The 17,989-nt window shown below is 57.9% G+C and overlaps 2 protein-coding genes and 1 long non-coding RNA gene across 5 annotated transcripts in view; 2 read left to right on the forward strand and 1 right to left on the reverse strand.

Annotated features, from left to right (window-relative positions):
• Positions 1 to 44: 44 nt before the first annotated feature.
• On the forward strand, positions 45 to 2,575 carry FXYD2 (FXYD domain containing ion transport regulator 2). Of its 2 annotated transcripts, XM_064634796.1 has the most exons (6): positions 246 to 490; positions 1,152 to 1,190; positions 1,318 to 1,392; positions 2,034 to 2,070; positions 2,213 to 2,243; positions 2,391 to 2,575. In XM_064634796.1, exons 1-5 carry the CDS (start codon positions 481 to 483, stop codon positions 2,235 to 2,237), a joined length of 186 nt encoding a protein of 61 aa, XP_064490866.1. In that variant the 5' UTR covers positions 246 to 480; the 3' UTR covers positions 2,238 to 2,243; positions 2,391 to 2,575. The 2 variants fall into 2 exon arrangements, with proteins under 2 accessions (XP_064490863.1, XP_064490866.1); XM_064634793.1 differs by lacking the exon at positions 1,318 to 1,392 and having other exon boundaries at positions 45 to 490.
• An 8,121-nt stretch (positions 2,576 to 10,696) lies between these two features.
• Positions 10,697 to 17,989, forward strand: part of DSCAML1 (DS cell adhesion molecule like 1) — a 102,510-nt gene continuing 95,217 nt past the window's right edge. Inside the window, exon 1 of one of the 2 annotated variants that reach the window (XM_064634728.1) lies at positions 10,697 to 10,854. In XM_064634728.1, the coding sequence (XP_064490798.1) occupies positions 10,812 to 10,854 (43 nt within the window). In that variant the 5' untranslated portion in view covers positions 10,697 to 10,811. The remainder of the gene's footprint in view (positions 10,855 to 17,989) is intronic. The other variant, XM_064634729.1, reaches the window with a different exon arrangement.
• LOC135401861 (uncharacterized) lies at positions 12,532 to 14,534 on the reverse strand. The gene is made up of 2 exons (XR_010424943.1): positions 13,335 to 14,534; positions 12,532 to 13,190 (listed from the first exon to the last, which is right to left on the reverse strand). It is a non-coding gene; the product is annotated as an uncharacterized LOC135401861 (long non-coding RNA).

Genomic DNA, 17,989 nt, shown 5'->3' on the forward strand with positions numbered 1-17,989 from the left:
CTGCCAGCGGGGATGCACCATGTGCCAGGACCCCTGGGATAGCTCAGGCTGGGAGGTGCTGCCCCGGCTGTGGGACACCCGCAGTGCCAGGCTGGGAGGGCGGGGTGTGCTGCCTGCTTCTCTCTAGCCAAAGGCAGCCTCAGCCTGTATCCCAGCCCATCCCTCGGGATCGCCACCGCTGCGGGAGGTGAAGCCCAGTTGGGCTGGTGCTGGGAAAGTGAGGGAGGGCTGGGACAGGGACACCCACGGCTTGGGGTGCCCGGCCCTCCCCGCCGGCTGGCACGGTGGGTTCTGCCCTGCCCTGCCCTCCCCTCCTTCCCAAAGGCGGGCGGGAGGGAGCCCTGTGCCTCCCCTCGTGACTGCGATAAACATTACACCGAGGCCATTAATGTTTAATGAGGTTTGTCTCCCAATTAATGCGCTTTCCTGTGGGTGCCCCACTCCCAGAGTGAGGCGCCCGCCGGACAACACGCCGAGGCGATGGGTGACGGTAAGAGCAGGCACCTTCACAGGGGCATCTCGGTGCGAGGAGCAGGGCTGCTCCCTCCTGCACGGGGGAAACTCTCACCAGAGATTTGGGAGGAGACGTGGGGATGGATGCTCGGAGCTCCACAACCCACTGGCACGTCGGTGCCGGCTGGCGTTTGGCTTCTTGGGGTGATTTCTCCTTCCAAACGGCTCCCGGCAGAGGGCTGAGTAGTCAGGTAAGGTGGCTGGAGAGGTGACACGCAGCTGTCAGAGGGATGAGCCCACAGGCATGGAGGGGCACTGCCGGGGTGCACCCTGGTGTGAGGGGTGAGCCCACAGGGCTGCTCAGTCCTGCGTGCCAAGGGAGCAGAGCCACCGAGTCCTGCGGGCAGCGGCGCTTCCCGAGGGCACTGGAGCCGGGCCCGTCTGCAGCTTCACCTGGAGCTTGAGAACTCCTGTGCATCCTGCGAACGCAGCCTGCAAGTGCATCCCATGAATTCACCGTGGGTGTTAAACTTCCCGGGATGAAACGCAGGAGTTTGGGAAATATTTGCTGGCTGGGCTGGACATGAAGAAGTCACAGCGCTCTCGCTTGCAGCCCGCATTGCTGGTCTCTCCCACCTCTGTGCCACAAGCCCAGCACCCAGGACCTGGCTCTCACTGGGATTTCTCCTCTTTTCCAGAGCAAGCGCCCGAGCAGGGCCTGGACAGGTTCAGCTACGGTGAGTGTGTGCCCTGGGCAGCCCGGGGGCTGCGGGCAGGGGGATGGGCAGCCCCCTCCCATGCTGCCCTGCACTGTGGGCTCAGCCCCACACCCTGCCTGGGCTGACACCCCTTGGCTCTCCCCAGACTATGACACCATCCGCAATGGGGGGCTGATCTTCGCCGTTGTGGCTTTTGTGATCGGGCTCCTCATCATCCTCAGTAAGTGCCTGGGTGGGCTGGACACCCCCTCAGCTCTGTTCCCTGCACGTGCCCCCTGATCCTCTCACCTCCCTGCTCTGGCTGGGTGCGGGGCTGGGGGCCACCAACCCTGCCCCACAGCACCAGGGGTGGGCACAGCCCACCCCAGTGCTGCCTGGGAACTTTCCATCCAGGCACTCTCCCAACAGAGAGCGAGTTGGGAAGGAGACCACGTAAATATTTAGTGTTTCCCTGCCAGCACCAAGGCTTCAGAGGGAAGGTCACTCATTAAAAATAGCAGAGAAAACTCTGACATTTCCAGAGCGAGAAACCAGCCTTCCCAGAGCCCTTGGATCTCAGCAGCCCCCAGAGTGACCCAGTGCTGGGTGTGCAGGGCACCCTGTGACCCTGCCTGGGTGTTCTGGCCCTGCTCCATACCTGCACTGCTCCGTGGGGCTGGGGTGGCTGCAGCATCGGGGCTGGTGCAGGAACACTGCCCAGTAGAAAACCAACAGCATTTGCAATCATGGGACGGCTTAGAAGACAGACAGACAGACCTCCAAGTGGGTATTCATGACTGGGCAGTGCCAGGGCTTGCAGAGGTGAGACTGGGCAGGGGGAGGCTCAGCCCCAGGGAGCTCAGTCTCTCCTCTTGCCCCCAGGCCAGCGGTTCCACTGCGGAGGGAAGAAGAAGCCGAGGTGGGTGTTGCGCGGTTTCCAGGCAGCCTCATCTCTCCTCACTGGCCCAGCCCTGACAGGGGGGATCTTGGTTTGTGCTCCCCCCGCCGTCTCAGCGGCATTGACCAGTGTAACACATCTCCCTTTGCTGTTTGCTCCACAGACAAGGGAACGAGGAGAACCTGTAGGTGCAGGTAGGCTGCAGGAGGAGGCTCCAGCTGGCAGCCAGGCTCTCTGGGCAGAGAGGGATGCTTCGGGGTGCTTGTACTTCAGGGAAGTACCTACAGGGGGGTTTTCTTGGGACACGCTGGCCATGTAACCCTCCCTCTCTCTGCTTTCAGAGCTGCTGTGCCACCATGGAAGCAGAGCTCCATCCAAATCCTTGCCAAAGGCCACCCCTTCTCCTGCTCCAATGGATCCACTGCCCTGCAAGGCCAAAATGCAAATTACCCTCGTGCTTCTTCTCCCTCTCTTAGACCCAGCGAGAGTTTCTTGGCTAATAAAGTTCAAGCTCAGAGAGGTTAAACTCTGTACCCAAAGGCGTTTGAATTGCCCACTCTCCTGGCCCAGCGCCAAAAGAACTTTTCTGCCCTGCGGGCATCTTCCACCCCAGACCCGGGAAAGGTTCCTGCCGCCCCCCCCCTCCGGCATGGAACAGCCGGCTGGCTCCACCCTGGCTTTGCTCCGGATGTTTCTTCTCCCGGAGGCAGATTCCTGGGTCCTGCAGCACTTGCCTTTCCCTTGGGATGCTCGGGCAGCAGCTGGCAGCGCGGGCACGTGTGGGGCTGTTTGTGTGCTTGTGTCTGGCTGGGATGGAGTTAATTCCCCCCATTTCAGCCCTCGTGGTGCTGGGCTGTGTGTTGGGAGCTGGGAAGATGTTGGTAACACACCAGTTTTGGCTCCTGCTGCTCCCACAGCATCAGTGCTGTGTCTCCAACATCTCCCCCACCAGCAGTCTGGGGGTGGGCAGGATCCCGGAGGGGGCACCGCCAGGACAGCCCCAAACTGACCGAAGGGATATTCCAGCCCATGTGACATCTGCTCAGGTATAAAAGGTAAGGGAAAGGTGGAGAAAGGGGGTTTTTTATGATTTACAACCTTTGCCTTCAGGAGCAACCTCTGCTTCCTGGGAAGGGGATGGACATTGCCTGTGGATGGAAAGTAGAGAATACAATCTTTTCGTTTCTTCCCCCCCACCCCCCCTTTTCTTATGTGCACACACCCTTTGCTTTCGATTTCTAAACTGCCTTTGTCTTGACTCACAAGTCTGGGGGATTTCCCCTCCTTTTTTCTCCTTCACTGTCCTGCCGAGGAGGGGAGTGATGGAGTAGCTCAGTGGGAACTGGAGGTCCAGCCAAGGTCAGCCCAAGACAGCATTACAGAGCTTCATCCAGGCGTCCTTCTCGGTCAGGAGCAGGGCTGGGATGGAGCACGGAGCTGTGTGAGAGCTCACGGCCTCTCAGCTTCGGGTACAGACAGAAACGCCTCTTTCAAGAAAAAAAAAAAAAAAGGCGCAAAACTCTCCCGCAATTGGGCGGTGAGTGAGGAGGGAGGTTCGCTCCGTGTGCGCTGAGCTGGACCGACACAGACCCCTAGTGACCGGAGGGCAGGGCTGCCTGTCCCCCACCACTGCCCCCACCCTGCCCCAGCACCTTCACCCCTTCCCCTGCAGCTCTGGGGCCGAGGGTGCCAAGGGCCACCCCAAACAGGCAGAGAAAGAGAGATTCAGGGACAGGAGCAGTGGGGAACTCACCTCAGGATGCCAGAGGGTGCTTGGTCAGGGAACACTTTGGGTGAGAACACCAAGCTTCCCACCCTCACCTGAAGCCACTGCAGAGGCTCAGGTGTGTGAGGTGCTGCCTTCTGGAAGCCAAACCATCCTAGTGGTGCTGGGATGGAGAAACCGGCCCCCGGGGTCCGTTTGGGCTTTGATATAGGTCAGACATTGACAGAAAAATAGGATTAGCTGGGGCAAGGTTATTAGGCAAAATCCGTGCAATTTGTCTGATCTGAGGTGCTTATTTAACACAGTAAGGAGATTATTTTGGAATATGATTTTGACTTGACACTGACCCACTGATAAAGAGTCGTTGCAGCTTCGCACAGCCCAAACAGGGACTGGGATCCTCTGCCTGAGGGAGAAAATGGTTAATGCTTGAACTTGACGACCTTAGAGGTGTTTTCCAACCTGACTGATTCTGTGACTCTACGAAAAGTGCCTGTTTGACAGCACAGAAAGGTTTGGTCACAGCAGAACTGCCCTGCCCGCTCCCTGCTCTGACCCCCAGTCCTTGCTTAGGGCAGTGGGGTTGTGTCCCCCAAAAGCAGCAGCCAAAGCTCCCAGCAGGCAGGAAGGCAGTGGGGTGTGAAAAGACCCGCCCTCAGCAGAGTCTCACAGCCCTGTTCCCCGGTGCCAGGGCACAGCCGTGCCCTTCACCCCCCGTGGAGCCCCACAGACGGAGCCCCCGTGGCTCGGGGGCCGGGGATTACGGGGAGAGAAAAGCCGCGTCTGGCTGCCCGTGCGGGATCTCTGTCTCGGCACCAGATGGCATTAATAGCATTACTCTGCACGGCTTGTGGACACCCACGTGTACCTGCCCGGCCCCTCACACCCCTGGCAGGGGCTGGGGACACTCAGGGGGTGGCAGTGGCAGGGCAGGACATGCTCCAGCACAGGAACACTTGCCCTGGGTGTTCCATTTGGAGGGCAAGGCTCTTGTAAGAGCTGAGCTGTGAGCAGCCCAGCTCCCTGCTCCTCCAGGAGTCTGGGGACCAGGAACACAGGAAAGGCACAAGCAAATTACGTGATGCACAGTAAACGTGGCCTCCCTGTGCCCCTGCTCTCCATGCCTCCACAGCCCTTTGCTTTGGATGTTGAGCCCAGGAGCTTTGGGAGAGGGAAGATGGGAGGACCAAAGGAAAAGGGCACTGTGTCTCCTTCCTCCTGCCACTGCCCCAGTGAGAGAGTCCTGCCTTCCCCAGGGCTTGGGTCAGGTGAGTTGTCGTCCCCATTGGAGGGTGTCCCACAGGACAAGCCCCAGCCCCTCAGCCCTTTCCTTGAGCCCACGGATCCCCTGGGAGCTGCAGCCTCAGCCAGGAGGCATTTGCCTTCTCCCCTGAACCAGGCAATCTCAGAGGATTTCTCTCACAGTCCCTTGAGCCATTAATCTTCTCAAAGTAAATCTTTTCTGTGGCACAAAGGGGATTGAGTAAATAATACAGTGGACAACCAGAGTGCCCTTTTCCTCTGGGAAGACTTCCAGAGCCAAACAGCTTCCCCTTGGCACTGGCTATTCCCTGTTTGCTTTGCCGGGCTGTGGATGGACAGGTATGAGGGAGAGGGGTCCTGGCCAGCTGTGGATTGGCCTGTTGTTGTTCTTCATCCACGACTGAATGGAAGGAGATGAGGCAGCGGGGCAGGAAGCAGAGGAGCAGCAGCCAGGCAGGAGCCTGCCAGCGCTGCTCCACGATGCCAGGGGCACATTTGGCCCGTGAGGAAACGTGAATGCAAAATGTCTCCTCATTAGTCTAAAGAGGAGAGCAGCAAATGGTGACTGAGGGAGCCAAAGAGGAACACTTGAGAGGGGAGAGATGGGCCGGGCTGGCGGGGAGCCAGGCACGCGCCTCGTCCTCCCTTTGTTCTGCTCCCGAAAAGGCAGCACATCCATCACCAGCAGCTCCTCTGCCAAAACAGCAGCGCTCCACAGGCCCAAATTATCCTCCAGCCCAAGCAAACGGCATTTCAGCCTTCATTTCCCACTGCCCCAAAGCAGTGGTTATTAGGGAATAACTGCTCACACGAAGGTGGCCAGGGGACCCAGAGCTGAGCAGCCCCGTAGCAGCAACGCTGTGGGGATGCAGCCCAGGGATGGATGGACTGGCTCTTGGCAGTGGGATTCACAGTGGGATGCAGCTGGAAGCAAAGGAGAGTCCCCATGAGCCCAGTCCGTGAGTCTCAGGACCGTGCCTTGGAATCACAGAAACATTTAGGTCGGAAAAGACCTCTAAGATCATTGAGCTCCATTAACTAACGCTGCCAAGGCCACCACTAAACCGTGTCCCTGGGGATCACATCTGTACACATCTGTCTTTTAAATCCCTGTTTGAAATCCCTCCAGGGTTGGTGGTGGCTCCATCACTGCCCTGGGCAGCCTATTCAGCCCCTGGAGTTCACTGAAACTGTGCGAGGACAGAAGCTGTGGAGCCGGCGAGGACAGGGACCCCGCTCCTCCCCCTGCACGGGGCTCCCCTCGGCGAAGCCCCGCTGCCCCAGTCCCCGCTCCGCAACGGAGTGCGATGACACTAGAGGGAACCAAATCCCAGCTTCTTGCCGGGAAAGCGGCTTTTCCCTGGGCAGCGGAGCATCCTGGCTGCCCGGCACGGACCCCGGCTCCAGGAACGGGGCACCCGGAGCTCCTCGCAGACAACAGAACCACAGGCTGGTTTGGGTTGGAAGGGACCTTACAGACCATCTCGTTCCACGCCCCTGCCACGGGCAGGGACATCTCCCACTAGACCAAGCTGCTCAGAGCTCCATGAAGCCTGGCCTTGAAGGGATGGGGCAGCCACAGCTGCCTCGCCATCCTCACAGGGAAGAATTCCCTCCTGATATCAAGTCTGAATCTCCCCTCTTATAGTTTAAAACCATTCCCCTTTTCCTGGCACGATCTGCCCTCTATACCAGGCTGTGTTTCACTTTTGGACATGCAGCCCTTCCTGTTGTACAAGACACAAAGGGCTCAAGGAGGATCTCATTTTTGGGTATGTTGACCTGCTGGCAGCTGCCTGTCCAGGGTTTGCCTGTCCTTTATTGGCACACAAGACCCTTGCCACCTCTGGGGTGTTTATTCTCCCACTACCCCACGAAGCAGCCGCTCTATCCCCTCTGCCACTGGGGGAAACTGAGGCACAGACAAGGTGGGGGACCTTCCCTCCTCAGCGCCCACACAGGGCCAGCCTTGGGGTGAGGGAGGAGGGACGGGGGTCCAGGGCAGGTATGACAGAGAATCACAGCCAGGCATGCCCAGCCCTTTACCACCCAGGTGTGCCCAATGATTAGCCCAGCTGAAACCCATCCTGCAATTAGCCCCACAGTCTCCTCCGCCATGTTGCTGGTGGGACTGGGCTGGCAGTGTCTCCGTGGGTCAGGGTGCCCGGGAGGGGTCACGGCAGGCTGGCTCTGCTCGCCGGAGAGGTGCCGCGAGGGTAAGTTGGCGATACGTGGGAAGTGCTTTGTGGAAATCGGCTCGCGCCGATAAGTAGCCCTGTTGTTTTAATGACTGCTTCCTCCGGGGATTTGTCTGCGAGGGCGGCTCAGGGCACGGGGCTGGGGGCGCCGGAAGGTGAGGTGTGTCCGGGCCGGAGGGAGGATGGGGTGAGGGAAGCTCCCCCAGCGCTGTGTGTGTCCCTCTGCAGCACCTCTGCCCTGCACAGGGCACAGCCCGGGGCTGGGGCTGACCCCAGAACCGTGGGGGTGCAGTCGGGACCTTCCTCTTGGCTGTTTTTCCCAGTGCGTTACTGTACAGAGGGTGGGTTTTTTGCACGTCAGTGGATGAACTATCCTTAGAGTAAAGGACCTGACTGGCTAATGGGGTCTGCGAGCATAGGGCACTGCTGTAATCCCCGGAGCTCGGGGGGAGCCTGGAGCGGAGTATAAAAGCTGCCTGGAAGCAGAATAAATGCCAGGGAGGGGGAGGCTGAAGCGGGGTGGCTGTTTGAGAGGGGCAGTGGGCTGCCCTGTGCTGTCAGGAGAGGCGAGACCCTGCTGTATGTGCTTTGTGGTGAAGCCTGTTGGGGGCTCAGAGCTGTGTGTGGGCATGTGTTGCTATAATTTCTCCTGTGTCTTGTGTGGAGTTTGGGCCAGGGAAATAATTCTTTAGTATGAGCTGCACCTTTTAGCAGTGCAGCTGGGCTGGCTGCTGCCTCTGGCAGGCTGCTCATTGCCTGTTAGCAGGTCAGTGGCTACAGGGAGTGTGAGACGGGCTTTTACCCGCATGTCAGTGCTGGCCTGGCTTCCTGCAAGCTGCCTGTGCTGCCAAGGCACAGGTCAGCGCTGCCCCAGTAATTACCATGGAGATTTCCAGCCCTGCCTCATCACACCGTGTGAAGCACATGATCATGGTGTGGATGTTAGCAGGACACCAGCTTTCCGGGCTGAGCGCTCGTGCAGAAGGCGCCGCACAAAAAGCTTCCTGTGCGTACCCAAACATGGAGCTGTGGGAAGGCTGATGTCCCCAAACAGTGGCTGCTGGGCAGGAGCTGAGCCCCAGGTGTGGGCTGGCAGGAGCTCTGGGAGCTCTGGCTGCCTGCCCACGGCTGCCAGCCCGGCACGTGTGCCAGGCTCAGCGGGCTGGCAAAGGGCCTGGGCTGAGCGATCCGTGCGGGAGCAAAGGGGTCGGAACGAACGGCACAGGTGGCTCAAGGACCCGCCATGGAGACCCAGGCTGAGCACCTGCCCTTAAGTTTTGTCTCCTCTGGTGATGCTCTCCACCTTGCCAGCAGCTCCTGTCCTGGAGGAGGGAGCCCTTGGCAGGGGGAGGTCAGCACGTTTGGCAGAGGCTGATTCTCTGAGCGAGGGATGGTGAGGGAACTCACAGGAGATGCTGAGCAGCCAAGGGAGCTAAAAATGAAGCGGTGAGCAGCACTCACTCCCCCTGCTCACATGCCTCACACAGGGATCTGTGGGACCCCGTGGGTGCTGTGCCAGCGAGTGCCCTGCCAGCCCACTCAGCCCCGTTTCATTCACTCCCGAGTGTGGGAGGGTACAAATCACACCTGAGTCCGACGCACTGCGTGCTGGTTGCCAAAGTGCTGTAGCAGGTTCTGCGGCTGGCAGCTCTCTGTTAGCAGGCTGGGCTGTGCTGCCATCCTGCAGCAGCTGCCGGGGAGGGAAGGGGGCAGATGCCTGGCATGTGGCTGGGGCTCCCCAGAGCCCGGGGTTCGCTCGTTGCCCGGGCATGGGCCTGCATACCAATTTCCCCGCGAAGTATCAGCGAACATCTGTACGGTGGTGTAGGTGGCGATTGAAATGCACCTCGGTTCCTAGAGGGATGCGTGGGCACCGGGTGTGCATCAGCTGCTGCTTCATCGCCTCCCAGGGTGCCGGTGGCACGGCCAGGGGTGCGAGTGAGCCGGCAGCGAGGGGCTGGGGAGCAGCACGTGCCCGTGTGGGAGGGCTGTGTGCCGGGGACACCCACGCACCGTGACAGAGCTGCTGAGGTGGCCTGGGAACGGGCTGAGGGAGGGGGTGGTGACGGCGCTACTGAGCCCGGCAGCACCGAGGAAGAGGAAGCACATCCTTGGAGAGGAGGAGGAGGAGGAAGGAGGGAAGGCTGTGGTCTGTCAGGCCTGCACAGCACAGGCACAGTGTTTCCTCCCAGCTCTGCTGTTGGCACTGAGGTCTGGGCAGGGGTGAGGTGACAGTGGCTCATCCCTAAAATGACAGTGCTGTGGGTGGCTTGGAGCACGGGGGGATGGGACACAGGGTGGGTGTGGGTGACCCTGAGCTCTGGCAGCTTCTCTGTGTCCTTTGGCCGTGTCTCCTCCTCCTCTCGCTTACCTACAGTGTGCAGGTACCCCCTTGGTGAGCTCCCTGGCTCTTCAGGGGACTCCCAGGTGGGAAGGCTTGCAGCGATTCTGTGAGGGCTGAAAATGGCCAAGGGGCTGTTGTTTTCTCAATTTCCGTGACGATAGCTGGGTTTTCAATTAAATCTAAACAGCGCTTTTAAAAAAATCCGAACGTAATGTTTTTCCTACTGGTTGTTTTGTTTGAAATCTGAATGCTTTAATCTTTCTTTCTGTTTATTTTGCTACAAATTGGGCTTGGAAAGGCTGTTTTGGAAAGCAAAGAAAACCTGCTATAATCGCTTCAAGAAAAGACATTCTGAATGCTCTAACGGTCCAGACAAATTGGCTTTGGTGCGGCTAAGTCTTGGGGAGTACAAGCCTCGGCTTGAGCTAAGCCTTGGATAAATACACCCCAAAGTAAAGCATTAGCTGGTATTTGTTCGTTATTTGCTGGCTGGAGGGATGAATGTGTAATGAATCTGCTGGGCCCTGTCTTGCTTGTGTCCCATGTCACTGGAGCAGCACAGGCTGCTAAAACCCTGACTCCCCATCCCTGGAAATGTTCAAGGCCAGGTTGGACGGGGCTTGGAGCAACCTGGTCTAGTGCAAGGTGTCTTTGCCCACGGCAGGGTGGTCGAACGGGTTACAGATGGTCTGTAAGGTCCCTTCCAACCCAAACCATCCTGCGGTTTCTGTCCCCGGGATGCCGGAAGGTGCGCGGGAGGCTCTGGGAGCAGGAGAACTGCCAGCTGCGAGTCCTGGGGGTGCTGCCGCACCCGGGCAGGACACGGCTCAGCCGGGAAAAGGCGCCGCGGTGCCGCTTTGCAGGGACAGGGGAGCACGAGCTCCAGCCCCCCGGGGCCGCACCGAGCGAGGCCGGGGCTGGTCGCCCGGGGGGCGAGCGCAGCTTGGAGGCGGCTGGTGGGGGACAGGGGAGTCTGTGAGCGCCGAGGAGGAGGAAGAGGAGGAGGAAGGGTCTCCCCCCCCGGGGGCCGCGGCCGCCCCCAGCCCTGCGCGGAGCGGGGGGGGCGGGCGCGGGCGGGAGCCCGGCCCACGGGCGGGAGCGGAGCGGGGCGGAGCGGGAGCGGCGCTGGGCACCTCAGCCGGGCTGGCAGCGGCGGCAGGAGCGCGGCACGCCGGGGCACCGCACCTCCGCAATTGCGCCGCAGCCCGGGGCCAGAGCTGCTCTGTATGGCATGTGGCTGGTAACTTTTCTCCTGCTGTACTCTTTGCCGAAAGGTACGTGCGGACCAGGGCGGAGGGCGACGGGGGTCCCCGGGAGCGGGAGCGGGCGGGCGACACGGGCTGCGTCCTCCCTGGGGTCCCCGGGGCTCTCGGTGCTCCGTTTCTCGGGTCCTGGGGCTCTCGGTGCGCTCTCCCGGGGGTCCCGGGGCTCTCGGGGCGCCCTCCTCGTGCTCTTGGTGCGCCTTCCTGGGCTCTCAGAGCGCCCTCCTCGAGGTCCCGGAGGTCTCGGTGAGCTCTCCTGTGCTCTCGGAGCGCCCTCCCCGGGGTCCCTAGGGCTCTTGGTGCGCCTTCCTGGGCTCTCGGTGCAACCTCCCCGGGGTCCCTGGGCTCTCGGTGTGCTTTCCGGGGCTCCCGGTGCGTCCTCCCCGTAGCCCCCCGGGTTTCCCGGTGCGCTCCCCCGGAGCGCTCGCCCCGGACGGTGCAGCGGAACGCGGGGCTCGGTGCGCGGAGCGGGGCCGGTCGGTGCCTGCGCATCCCGGAGCGGCTCCTCGGGGCTCCTGGAGCCGGGACACGGCACCGACGGGCGCAGCATCCTCCGGCGGGGCCGCGCCGGGACCGAGCGCTCCGCGTCCCCGCTCCCAGCACTACTCAGTCTGATCCCGTCAGCAGGCGATATCCAAGCGATGCCTTAAAATTCGCATCCTTCCCTCTAGGAATGCTGTGTGAAGTGTAACCCAGAGGCTTGACATCAATCAGGTTATAGATAAATCATATATATATGGAGGGAAGGGGGGGAGAATCGTGAAACAAGCGTGTCAAGGAGACACACACAGAAAGATTACAGATTAATTTAAAGTTGGGCATTAAGTGAATGCTGCCCACATCCAGCGAGGTGATACTCCAACCGAGTCTCTGCCATAGATGCAATTAAAGAGAGGCAGGAGCTGCGCGTAGCACGGGCAGTTAAATCCCACTGCGTTTGTTACAACAATCGATCCATGTTACATAAAGGAATTGCCCGTTTCCGGATCTGGGGGAATTTTTAATTATGTTTCTGTAATAAATTACCTCTTTGCCCATGACCCGACCTGCAGATGCAGTGCTGGAAGCGCCCACCTCTTGGAAAATTGTCTGCTCGGAGGATGTAAAATGACATTTGCCCTAATTATCTTCTCTGACATTTGAGAACAGCGAGGGGGAAATTTTAGGAAATGAGGAAAGTGAAAGAAAGGGGATGGAGCTGCTTCCTTGCATGAGACCTCCCTTGCTGCCCATTACATTACCCTTTTAGCTGAACGTTAATCCAATGAAAAATATTTACGGAGGCTTAATAGGGCGCCCTGTCCAGTTGTGTGGTGTTGATCAATTATTCCATCAATTATTAATTATGGAATAGCTGCTTTACTCGAACTGGGGTAAAGCTGCTTTTGGGAGCTTTACCCAAAATCGCTATTGTGCTTCGGATCTGCTGAGCTGAACGTGCCAGCGTCTGCTTTGCTTACATTTGCATTTTTTATGGAGCTGAAAGGAAAAAACAAACCTGAAAACAAATAACCGTCGAGGATGCTACGATTTCCTTCGACCCCCAATAGTCAAAATAATAGAGAGCTGCGCTGGCTTATTGCTTTTTGCATCTTTTCAGCCCCAGCTTCTTGGAAAAGGGATATCTTCCCACAGAGCTATCTCTTCGGAGAAGAGCAAATTAAAAGCCTCCATTAGCACAACTCCTCGTGGCCTCATTTTACATTTTATTTCTTAAAAAAAAAAAAAAAAAGAGAGATCTTCAGTGTTGAACAGTCCTGGTGATGCAAAGTGTTAACATGAAGCGGTTCCAAAGAGAGGACAGCAATACAATGGAAGTTTCATTAGAATAATAGGATAAAAAAATGAATTGCTTAATGCATGATAAACCTTTCAGATACTTAATATTTCTGGGCATCGAAGCACATCCTTTTAACGTGCTCCTGCTGTAGAACAAGAGCTCAAGTAGAAACTGAAAGCAGATAAACATTCGATCCAAGGGACCCCTGAAGTTTAGAAATCCCTCGATGGGCTGTAGCTGATTATTTCTCCCCCCACTTGAAAAACAAACAGAAATAGGTGGTTGGCAAGCGGGGAGTTGAGCAGCAAGATGGTCTGGCAGTGTGAGGGAGAGCAGCCAGGCAGAGGGGAGGCGAGTGGCATGATGAAGAGCACACTGGTCAAAATGAGAGGCTTGGAGCTGGGGAAGCGTCTCCCTGCGTGATGTTGCTGGATGGCTCTGCCGCCTGATTTATATTGGCATTATATTTACATGACGTTCCCGTGTTGGGCGCAGCGAACGGTGCAAGCTCGCGCTTTCTGATCTCCCCCATCTCGGCCCCCCAGTGTGGCACAGCGCTCGTTTGTCTCTGAAATGAAACATGGAAACCTCATTAAATGCACGGAGGAGAAGCCTGCAGTGCTCAACTCCTCGCTGTGCCCGGCGCTTGTTTATCCTGCCAAAATTCTCCCAGCACCAGGAGCCACCGTGGTGACTCGCCCGGAGCCCTTACCTGTGCCTGGCACGGGCTCTGGGCTGCTCCTGCCTTTGGGTGGGAAGTGGATGCAGGCAACCCTGGTGTCCCTGGGTGTTTGTTCTCTGGAGGAACGGGCTGTGCCTCGCACAAGGGGCGAGTGCCAGGGATGTGCTGTGGGCCAGCCCTTCCCAGAGCCGGGCGCTGCCTGGGAGCTGTAGGCACGTCTTGGGGTGGCCGTGGCACTGGGTGCCTTGGTGTTGGGGTGCTGGGGTCTCTGCCCTTGTGATCCTGAGCTGGAGGGATGGACGGGCAGTGCTCCGTCCTCCTTTGGAGCAGCTGGTGAGCCGAGGGCAAGAATGAAGCTGGAAGCCTGTCTTTGTGGCAGGAATTCTGACATGGCAGCGCGGGCTGCGCCTCGGATGACATGGAGCCATCTCACACCCAAATAAGCAGCACGTTAATAGGTGCGACTTCCATGGCAGGCAAGAAGGAGGAAGGCGCTCGGTCGTTGCAGTCGTTGCGATGCTGCTGTTCTGGGAGGATGTGCAGTGGCAGCTCTGGGTGCAGAGTGTTTCTTGTCTTTGAAATCTCGATTATAGCCAGCTCTGCGCTTTTACATAATCATGATTTTGTGAGTTACCCTTTCCCTGCTTGTAGATCCTGGAGAAACATCCCCCACCGCACACAATCTGCATGTTGCCGCCATCATCTGCCAGCAGAGCTGTACCAAACATTTAGGAATTCCATTTCCAGGCTCGTGCTCCTGCGTGCTGCCTTCCCCAGCTGCTGTGCTTGGGAAGGGCTGCGGCGACTCCTCACCATGAGAGGGGAGCAAGCACGACTCGGAGGGGACAGGGAGGAGGTGAGGAGGTTGCAGAGCTCACTCCGTTGATGCCTTCCCCTTGTTTGTCCTACCCGTCGGCTGCATGGTGGAAATGCTGGTCTCCACCTTGTGAAGCCAGCGTGTGGGTTGTGGTGTGGAAATGCGGACTGGCAGTTGTGGAGGAAGCCCAACATCAGCCGTGCGTGACCTCTGGTGCATCCCTTTGCTCGTTTGGCCTCCCTGGGGAGACAGGGCTGTCACCCTGGCTTGGTAATGTCACCAGATGTCCCCTTGGGACTCAGCTGCAGCTCCTCAGGCTTTGTGTGCAGCATGGCCAGGATGTGGATGTGGGCTGTGGAAGGGGAGGGACTGCCGGTGGTCTCTGGGCTTGTTCCTCACCCCCCAGAGCTGGGGGATTCAGGATGTCCAGCTCTGGGTCAGCCCCTGTGTGGATGGCATGGTGAGACTGGTACCTCCAGCAGGCTGCCATGAGAGGTTCAGGGACCAGGAAAGCAGCGGGGAGAGCTTTTTTTCCCAGGCAAGGGTTACAGCCTCAGCCCGGCTGCTGTCGTAATAGCTGGAGGTGGTTCAGGCCTTAATTTCCGTGCAGATGCATTAAGGAGCAGGCGCTGGGAGCATGTTTGAGCAGTGCCCTTACCTGAAGAGGACCAGGGGAAGGTTCTCCTTTGCTCCCTGTTTGCATTGTTGAGTTGGGAAGGACTGTGGTGTTTGAGCTGAAGGGCTTGTGCCACCAGGGTGGGACTCCCGTGGCAACCAAAATACAGTGCTGGGGCAGGGAAGGAGCTGTGGCAGGTACCTGCCATTGGTGCTGCTGTGCTGGGCACCAGCTGAACACCCCAGGCCGTGCTTGGCAGTTCCTGACAGGATTTCCACTCCCCTGAGACTGATCCCTGAGGGGCACAGCATAGAGTCATGGCTTTAACCCCTTTGGGGTGGCACCTTGGGTGGATGTGCTGCACCCCTGCCTGCAGAGGCACCTCTGTGCTCCTCCTTGGAAGGGACCAGCCTAGTGTTACTCCCCTTGCCTCAGCTGCTTCCCTCCTCATCCCTTCTGTGATGCTTGGAGATGCCACTTCTGCTCCATCAGCTCCAAGGTCACTCCCTTCATTAGCACAAAGGCTGTTAAAAGTGTCCTGGAGGGGAGGGCTTGGAGGGAGCTCATTCCAGAAAGGCCAAAGACTTCTCCAGCACGAGGAATGTGCAGGCAGTGTGTGATGGAATTACCTTCCTCTCTTTAGTACAGAGGAACGATCAGGACTTGCCACCTACCTGTAATTCCCACCCCCATGCGTGCCAAGCTTCGGTTCACTTTCTCCTTGAACAGGGCAGGTGTCAAACACCCTTAATGAGGATAATAAATGAGCTGCTCCGTGGCCATTAGCCTGCTGCTCTCCACAGCATCCCTGCAGCCTGGCACAGCTGGGGGCTGGGGAAGCCCTGGTGGTCCCTCCAGTCCCTTTCCTGTCCCATGGGTGGGTTTTTTGCTGTGGGGGAGCCTTGGCAGCATCACACTGGCCTTGGAAGGAGGGCTGGGGTGGGCACCCAGGTAGTCAGGCCACCAGGACCAAGAAGGAGGTCTTGGAAAAGGTGCTGCCAGTGGGGTAATGTGAATTCTAGTCCAGCGCCTGCCCAGAGGATCACAAGAACCCCCTTGAAACACAACTTGTTCAGCCTTTTCCCAGCTCTGTCAGGTTTCCACACAGTTGCTGGTGTGCAAAGGACCTTGCTCAGCTTTGAGGAACTTGCTGGGTTTGGGTGGACACAGGACTGGCTGTGTGGTCCTGAGCAAGCAGCCTGTAAGCACAGGTGATGTACGTGCGTCGCGGGCAGAAAAAGCTTCTTATCTCAGGAGAAACAGCTCTGGCTGGCACGAAGCTGGTCCTTGTCTGAGACAGGTCCTAAATCCGCTTCTTAGAAAAGGATGGGCTCTCCCCTGTGGGGTTTGGAGGGGAGGAGGGGTTGTGCTGCTGGCTGTTCGCCTGGGGGGTGATGGCATTGCTGTGCTCCTCGTGCAGGACCTGCCTCTCAGCTGCTTCTCCCCGAGATGGGTGATGTGGTGACAGATCCTGGGGACAGTCTCTGGCCCCTCTTTGGAGCAAGCAGGTGCTTTCAGTACAGCCTGGTGCTTTGCTGTGTCGCTGGAGGTGCTGGAGTTTGGGAAATCCAGACATCAAGACTAGTAAATATTCCAAGGGGATGATAGCAAAATGACTTGCTTCTCCCAGCTCGGATAGAGATATTAATATTTCAATACCTCTAGGTTGTAATTTACCACAATTTAAGAAGATTGAGCTCTGATAACTCAAAACACCTGCCTCTCAGAGCCAGCCTGAGTGTCCAGCTGTGCACTGGGCTTGGTGCAGCTCCCAGCTAGAGCCAGGCTGGGCTCCAGTGCTGGCACCAGTCTCGCTGCATTCCCAGCAGAAACTGTTCCATTTCAGCTCCTCCAGCCTCCTCTTTTCAGGTTCATGTGACTTAATGCCCTCGATATGTAGGTTAGGGTCAGCACATCTGACCAGATGTGAGCAGTGATTTCTGGTTTAAAAATATTGCTGTGCTATTTCTAAATTTTTAATCTCTCTCGGTGATTTGGAGACAGTTTTATGAAACATGGAATTAGGATGCTGCTCAATGCTAAATGGTAAAGGAGATTATATGGATTTAACTCTATGCGTCTGTCACATAACTATTGCCAATCCCATAACCTCCATTTTCTATTAAAAATCCCTTTCCCCCTTTGACCTGAAAAAGCTTTACGGGTAATCTGAATTTCCCTGTTTATGAGGTATTTTTCCACTCCTCGCCCCAGCCCCTCGCCCGTCCATCTCCAAACCCTCCTGGTGCTGCCAGGGGTGAAGATGTGTCCCTGACAGGCTCTGGGTGCTCGAGGAGCCTTCTCCAGCCGTGCTCTGGGGTCTGGGGGAGATGCTGGATGGAGCACGGGGCTCAGCAGGATGTCCCTGGTCCCAAGCCAGGGCGAAGGGTGGCTTTTGCTGTGCCCTGACTCCAGCCATCTTCTGCTCAGCTCGGGCGACAGGCTCTGCCACAAATAGCTCTCTGCTGCTCGTGAGGGCTTTGTTTCCCTTCCTCTGCCTGCAAAACGTGCGGGTTTTTTTCTCTTTCATGTATTTGGGAGAAGCACCGCGCTGCTCTGATGAAGGGAAATGCTGATTCATGACGACAAACCAGCCTGGAGATGTCACAAAATGACATCTGCAGGGCTGAGCGGTGGCCCCGTGGCTCTGCAAAGGCTGGGCTGGAGCTTTGCTCCTCCGTCCATTGGTCTCTGGCACTTGTCAGCAAGGGAGGGAAAAATAAATGGCTTTGTCTCCTTCTACCTGTGCGTGGACACAGGGAACTGGTGTGTGTGGAGACACGGAGATGATTTGGTGACCTACAAATCCGTTGTCTCATGTGGTGGCAGCGCTGGACCTCGCTAATCCCATCTGTGGTGGCTCTGCTGGGCAGTGCCCTGCCGTGGGACAGGAGGGCTCTGAGGAGGCTCAGGGGGAAACCTTGGCAGGGAAACCTAGGGGATGATTCCTAGGGGATGATTCTTTGCAGTGCACATGGAGAGCTAGAACAAGGTGCCTCTGGTTTTGTGGGTGCTGAAGGAGGCACGAGGTTGTACGTCCAGCTGGGAGAAGGATGGAGAGGACTCTGCTCTGGGAAGGAGTGAGGTGTTTTGGGGGTGTCCCATCCTGACCTGGATGAGGATGGTGAGGAGCAGGCTGGTGGCACGGCACCGAGGCAGGGGACACCGGAGGAGGCTTGGTGTGGAGATGGAGTGGCCGTGGCCACTCAACCAACTGTTCCTCAGGCGAGCGGTCGCCTTCGGAGCTGAGGC

Source organism: Pseudopipra pipra, chromosome 23 (assembly GCF_036250125.1).
Source record: "Pseudopipra pipra isolate bDixPip1 chromosome 23, bDixPip1.hap1, whole genome shotgun sequence".
Lineage (NCBI taxonomy): Eukaryota > Metazoa > Chordata > Aves > Passeriformes > Pipridae > Pseudopipra > Pseudopipra pipra.

Bases quoted from the DNA above. Each gene is read 5' to 3' on its own strand.
- FXYD2 (XM_064634793.1), top strand. From the start codon at position 389: ATGTTTAATGAGGTTTGTCTCCCAATTAATGCGCTTTCCTGTGGGTGC. The intron at 1,191-2,033 runs GTGAGTGTGTGC...TCTTGCCCCCAG, and splicing joins CCTGGACAGGTTCAGCTACG to GCCAGCGGTTCCACTGCGGA. The intron at 2,071-2,212 runs GTGGGTGTTGCG...TTTGCTCCACAG, and splicing joins GGAGGGAAGAAGAAGCCGAG to ACAAGGGAACGAGGAGAACC.